Raw genomic sequence first — 7313 nt, forward strand, 5'->3', positions numbered from 1 at the left:
TCGCTAATTTGGTTTTTGGATCTAAACGGTCAACCATATCTAGAGCTTCTTCGTATTTTGAAAATTGATCAGATTCGGTCTTTCTCATTATCAATGGTCGGACCATTTCAAATACAAACTGAGGTAGAAACGAGGACTCTGCAAGAGTCATGATGCTCCAGGGGCATGTTGCGTAGTGTTGGGTAGAGAAACCCGCATGATTGTTATGAAACTAGCTCACAAAAAGATAGAAAAGATAGATCAACACCTTATAATTCAGCCTCTTCGAGGGGGAAACCTCCTTTACATTACACAAATGAATGATTCTTCGATGATTCAAATGACAAAACCTCCTTTCTATATATAGGATTCTAAGGAGTCACAATATAACCCAGCCGACCTAACAATAATAATATAAAGGCACAAAAATAACAATAGAGGGATTCTATGGGGCACAGTAATAACAATATGGGGACAATAGGGGCACAACAATATTAATAAGGGATAAAAATACAATAGTAATGGGATAATCACTAGTATTATAGGGACCTAACATGTCCCTCTCCTTCGAAAAAGTGTTGTCCTCAATGCTTGAGTAGTTATGGATGCTTCTATATGAAATTCTCATCCTCCCATGTGGAATCTTCAGCAGATAAGTTCTTCCACTTGATGAGATACTCTAAAATTGATCGATTTCGTAGCTATCAAGTTCTTGTTTCTGTGACTGCTTCTGGTTCCAATATAATTTTTCCTTCCTCGTCAATTTATGGCAATATTGTTTGAACTGGGAGCTTGTTGCCTATAACCTTCTTTAAACATGAAACATGGAAAACTGGGTGCACTCTAGAAGCTATAGGAAGCTCTAATTTGTACGCAATAGTACCAATCTTTTGCAACACCTTAGCTTGCTTGAGGGACATTTGTTTATCGGTTGTAGCCATAGGAATACCCATTCACTTACATCAAAACTTCTTTCGATGCGATGTTGATTTGCCTATTGCTTCATTATATTATGTGTCAACACGAGGTTATCCTTTAAGAGTTGGAGGACTTGTTGCTGATGCTCGATGTGATGTTCCACTACTTGAACCTTAGAATTTTCTCTTAAATATGATGTGATGGATGGTGGCTGATATCCATAAAGTGCCATACATGGGGTCATTTTTGTTGCTGTATGGAAGGAAGTGTTATACCACCATTCAGCCAGAGGCAACCATTTGACCAATTGTGTCTGTTTATGAGATACAAAGCAACAAAGATATCCTTCCAAACATTTGTTTACTATCTCAGTTTGCCCATCAGATTGAGGATGATAAGAGGAGCTATGAGCTAACTGAGTACCGAGACAAGAAAATAATTCTGTCCAAAAGTTTCCAGTGAAAATGGGATCTCTGTCACTTACAATAATCTTTGGGTTTCCATGTAGCTTTTGAATTGTTTCCATAAATGCAATAGAAATTGTACTGGCTTTAAATGGATGTGATAATGCACAAAAGTTTGCATACTTGGTAAGTCTGTCAACTACCACCATGATGACACTCTTTCCCTCAGACTTGGGTAAACCTGTGATAAAATCCATTGAAACCTCCTCCCAACGTTGGCTTGGAATGGATAAAGGTTGTAATAGACATGGGGTCTTAATTGTTTCAACTTTATTTTATTGGCAAACCAAACATGCTTCCGCAAACTTTTGAATATCCGATTTAAGGCCATCCCAAAAAAATTCCTTCTTAACCCTGTGGTAAGTTTTTAAAAATCCTGAGTGCCCTCGTAAGGGAGAAGTGTGCAATTCCATAAGAATCTTTTGTTTGAGTTGGGAATTCTTACAGAGGTATAAGCGATCTTTGTACCATAACAAATCATTTTGCCAGCTAAATGTATCAGATGTACTGGAATCTTGTTGTAACTTTTGAAGAAGTTCCCACACTTCTTCATCATTCTTCCATTCCTCCCTTGCTTTGTTTATCCAATCTGGTTGGTTAATAGAAATGGCACACAACAATGCTTCCACATCCTCATCCTTTCTTGAGAGTGCATCTCCCACCACATTTTGCTTCCCTTTTTTGTAGATGATTTCAAAGTCATAACCCAACATCTTTGCGACCCACTTTTGTTGCTCTTCAGAGGATAATCTTTGTTCTAAAAAGTATTTAAGGCTATCATGATTTGCTTTTACCTTGAAGTGTCTTCCCATTAGGTAGGGTCGCCATTTCTTAAGTGCATGTAGTATTGCCAACATTTCCTTCTCATAAATAGCTTTGTGTAAAAACTTTCCCTTGAATGGATGACTTTCAAAACCAATGGGTCTTTCATCTTGCATTAAAACAACACCAATTCCATTTCCTGAAGCATCACATTCCACAATAAAGGTTTTTGTGAAGTCTGGTGTAGCTAAGACCGGTGCTTGGCACATTGCCTCTTTAAGATGTTCAAAGGCCTTTGTTGCTTCTGGAGTCCATGAAAATGCATCTTTCTTCAATAATGTTGTTAGAGGTGCTACTATTCTCCCATAATTCTTAATAAACTTGCGAGAATACCCTGTCAACCCAAGAAATCCTCGTAGATGCTTTATGGATGTGGGGATTTTCCATTCCTTAATGGCTTTAATTTTCCTAAGGTCTACCTTAACTCCTTCATGAGATACAATATGACCCCGATATTCCACCTCTTGTACTCCAAAGAAACATTTGGATCTTTTTGCATATAATTGTTTCTCCTCCAATAGTTGTAGCACCCTGTCAACATGTTCAACATGATCCTTCCAAGACTTGCTATAGATTAGTATATCATCAAAAAATACTAACACAAATTTTCTAAGGAAGGGTTTGAAAATGGAATTCATCAAACCTTGAAATGTAGAAGGTGCATTGGTAAGGCCAAAAGGCATGACCATAAATTCATAATGACCCTCATGAGTTCTAAATGTTGTTTTCAGAATGTCTTCAATCTTCATTCTGATTTGATGATATCCTAAACAAAGATCCAACTTGGTGAAGTAAATTGATCCATGCAATTCATCCAGTAATTCATCAATGACAGGAATGGGAAACTTATCTTTAATAGTGAGCTTGTTGAGCTCCCTATAATCTAGACACATGCGCCATGATCCATCCTTCTTGTGCACCAATACTACTGGAGTAGAGAAAGAACTTTGACTAGGTTGAATTATACCATCCTCTAGCATTTCTGCAACCATACATTAAATTTCACTCTTTTGGGCATAAGGATATCTGTACGGCCTGATGTTTGGAGGAACACTTCCTGGAATCAGATGAATAGCATGATCATGATCACGAATAGGTGGGAGACCTTTGGGAGTCTCAAATACCTTGGAATGATTGTCCAAGACTTTTTGGAGATCTAAAGAAATAGATGATTTCAATGTGGAAACATCTAGAAAACATAATTGTGCAATTACACCTCTTTGTTCCTTTCTTAGAAGCTTTGTCATACTGTTAGAGCTGATTATCTTTCCCGGTTTCCCTGCAATACCCCTTAATTCAACTTCCTTTCCTTCCGCAGAAAATTTCATGAAAAATTCTTGAAAATTAAAAGCTATTGTACCCAAGGATTGTAGCCATTGGACTCCTAGTACAACATCAGCACCTCCCATTGGAATGGAAAGCATTGGGCTAGTCAATACATATTCTCCCATGGATAGCTTGATATTATGGCACTTTCCAGAGCAATTTATTGTTCCTCCATTTGCAATCATCACTTGACACTCTGGTGCTCGATATAGGAAGCAATTCAATTCTTTTGCTACCTTACAATGAATAAAATTGTGGGTACTTCCTGAATCAATCAACACTATTACCTTTTTCTTCTTGATTTGTCCTTCTATCTTGATGGTTTGAGGAGTGGTAATTCCCGCCAATGCATTACAAGATATGGTCAGATTCTTTTCTTCTTTATCCAGGCTTTGTTCCTGGAGTATATCCTCTTCTTTTGACCTTTCTTGCTCCTTTTCTTCTTCCTCTTCACAATCTATGTAGAATAATTTCTTCTCAGCACACTTATGACCTTTAGTGTATTTGCTATCAAAACTGTAACAAAGACCTTTTGCTCTTTTTTCTTCCAATTGTTGTGGTGTCAACCTTATAGGTTGTGGAAGACTAGGGGCAACAACACTTCCATCTTTATAGTTTTGAGTGGTATGCTTCCTGGTTGCCATAATTTTGCTTTCCATTTTTGTTGCTAACCTGAATGCCTTCTCTAATGAATCAGGTTCCCAAAGGCGAACATCATGTTGGATATTATCCTTTAAAGTTCCTATGAACACATCAATCCTATGCTCATCTGGAATATTTTTTACCCTTATGTTCAATTTTTGGAACTCCTCAATGTGCTCCATTATTGAACCCTTTTGTTTGAGACTTATCAATTGGCTAAAAAAAGTGTTGCTTTTTGTATCCTCATAATGTGCTGTCAATTCTTCTGTAAAAATTGCCTAAGTGATAATTTGTTTACGAGAGCAAAGCCATTGATACCATACAAACTGGTTTGGTTCCAAATATAAAGTTGTAATACGTACCTTTTGTGTGTTTTGCACATTATTAAGATCGAAAAATTGCTCCATCTGTAATATCCGTGTTGTGGGATCCTTGCCATCAAACTTCCTCATATCTATTTTTGGAATATGGTGGGTCTTCGATCTCACATTAGAGTCTATGAAATCATGATTAACATTCCTTTTGTTCACATCATGAGTTTCCTTTACTACCCTTTCACCATTAGTAAGTATTTCTTGTAGAAAATTTGTCAAATTTGTCTTCAAATCTTCCATGTCTCTCTTCAAATTTGTCTTCAAATCTATCTTCAAATCATCCATCTTAGCTTCCATGCCCTTTATATTAGATTCCAGGCCATTTATCTTAGCTTCTGTTAGCTTTTGTGAGAGTGACATTTGTTGCACTTGGTCTTGTAATTTTGATATATCATGTAGCATTTCTTCCTCTTATTCATGAGTCATGCTAGAGCTTTCAGATTTCTTACTAGATGTTTGCATTTTCCTTCCTCAGGGCATCAGTTACTGATAATAATGCTCTACTATGCCCTTTGAATTCCTTCAAAATAATTTTTCAAACCAAGCTTAAGCAAAAATTTAAAAAAATCTACACACATTTTTTCACTTTGTAGGAGCTCGATATTGCCTCTGATGTATCTATGTAATTTCAAATCATTCAGTTCTGAAATTGTGACCTACAGTAGCCCTCTGTGTCCTCTTTCCAATGCCACCAGTCTGATCCAAATTGGATTCTCCAAGGAAGAATTATGCCAAATCTCCCACAGTGACCTGATTATAGACTAGTTCAGTAGAGCGAACTTGTACGACATGCCACGTGTCCCTGTTTCGACCTTTGGCTCTGAAAAATATAAACGAGAAACTACAGTCCGTCTTCTTTCTGCACCTTCTTACGAAACTTCAATCCGATGCTCAGAGAGAAAGTTATGACGATTTTCCCCATGTCACCTGTTTGGAATGTAATTCAAGAGTCTGCAAAAAGACCAACTTCCTCATATCATATCTCCACAAATATAGCGTGAACAGCTCTGAAATTTGGACCCAAGCTTCAGCACGATTTCAACTCAAATGGGTTTTTTTTTTTCACTTCTGAAACATCGCAGAAAAACGTTATAGTGAAAATGCCACGATGACCTCTTTGGAGCAGCGAAACCCTAGAATCCAAAGCTCTGATACCAAATGTTATGAAACCAGCTCACAAAAAGATAGAAAAGATAGATAAACACCTTAGAATTCAGCCTCTTCGAGGGGGCAATCTCCTTTACATTACACAAATGAATGATTCTTTGATGATTCAAATGAAAAAACCTCCTTTCTATATATAGGAGTCTAAGGAGTCACAATATAACCCAGTCGACCTAACAATAATAATATAAAGGCACAAAAATAACAATAGAGGGATTCTATGGGGCACAGTAATAACAATATGGGGACAATAGGGGCACAACAATATTAATAAGGGATACAAATACAATAGTAATGGGGTAATCGCTAGTATTATAGGGACCGAACAATGATCAATGTTGGTGCTACTCCACCTGTTTTTGTGTGCTGCTCCATGTGGATCTGAGGGCATATTTCCAGATCTGAGGGCATGGGTGTGGTGAACCATATCTGAGGATGGAGATCACGGGGGCGTAGGAAGAAAGCATGAAGTGTATGAACAGGTATGGCACCAGATTCGTCTGGAATTCCGTTATGTCCACGATCTATTATTATCGAGCCAATGTGTCTGTTGTGAACTCCTGGATGCCATTTCCAACAACTTGTCCACGTTCAGGGCACTTTCAAACCGGAGGAAGGTGGTCAACGAAACAACAACAACAGTAACACTTAAAAAAAAATGGGATTAAATGTTTTGGGAAGATAATTTTTTTAGATTTTTTTTTTTTTTTTTTAAACAAAGGGGCTCTCGATTTTTTGAATTCAATTGGGGCATATTTTTTTTAAAATTAAATCTCAAGCTTGTGTTTTGAGATTTCTCTTCAGATATGGAATAGATCTGGTTTGTTGGAGGTCATTGTTTTGTGTCAAGATGAATAATCAAATGACAAAGGCCTATATGAACGAGAGAAATAAGCTGGACGGTTCCAATTACTCCAATTGGAAATTTAAGTTGCAGACCTTGTTGGAGGGGAAAAACGCATGGACGATTGCAAATGGTGATGAGTTGAAGCTGACCCTAGCCACAGGTGGAACAACAACAACAATCCAAGACTGGGAAAAGAGGGAGAACAAGGCAAAGGTTCTGCTCAAATTGTCTGTGAAAGATTGCATTATTCCTCACATTCGAGATTGTAAAGCTACAACAGACATCTGGAAAACTCTCAAAGATTTGTACGAGATCAAGAACACAAATCACATACTGTTTCTAAAGAGCAAGATTATCTCCATTAAAATGGAGGAGAATGAATCAATAGTAGCATTCATCTCTCGTATCAAGGAGTGGAAGACTAAGCTAGAAGAAATTGGCGAAATAGTATCAGACGTTGATTTGGTCATGATTACCATGAATGGTATGAGTGACGACTACCAGATGTTCATCATTGGGTTGAATGTGAGACAAAAAGTCCCCAAGTTTGAAGAATTGATGGGGATCCTAATGTAGGATGAGGAAAGGCGAATGACCCTGAAACCCCACAGCTCAGATCTTGCCCTAATGGCAAAGAAGAAGTCCTTTAGAGGAAAGACAAATGCAACACACAAAAGCGAAGCAACCCCACAAAGAAAGTCACCTCCATCTCAAGGTATGTCTCCAAACAAAAGTGATTCATGACCAAAATGTTTTTATTGCAATAAATTTGGTCAT

The 7313-nt window shown here is 37.6% G+C and overlaps 1 protein-coding gene across 1 annotated transcript; it reads left to right on the forward strand.

Annotated features, from left to right (window-relative positions):
- The first annotated feature begins 6539 nt into the window (after nt 1-6539).
- LOC149172998 (uncharacterized) lies at nt 6540-7112 on the forward strand. The gene has a single exon (XM_089426537.1). It carries the CDS (start codon nt 6540-6542, stop codon nt 7110-7112), a length of 573 nt encoding a protein of 190 aa, XP_089282663.1.
- The last annotated feature ends 201 nt before the right edge of the window (nt 7113-7313 follow it).

Source organism: Pinus tabuliformis, chromosome 4_2 (genome assembly GCF_031772625.1).
Source record: "Pinus tabuliformis cultivar Carrire ecotype Pingquan chromosome 4_2, CPIR1, whole genome shotgun sequence".
Taxonomy (NCBI): domain Eukaryota; kingdom Viridiplantae; phylum Streptophyta; class Pinopsida; order Pinales; family Pinaceae; genus Pinus; species Pinus tabuliformis.

Coding starts and splice junctions, on each gene's coding strand:
- LOC149172998 (XM_089426537.1), top strand. CDS start 6,540: ATGAATAATCAAATGACAAAGGCCTATATGAACGAGAGAAATAAGCTG.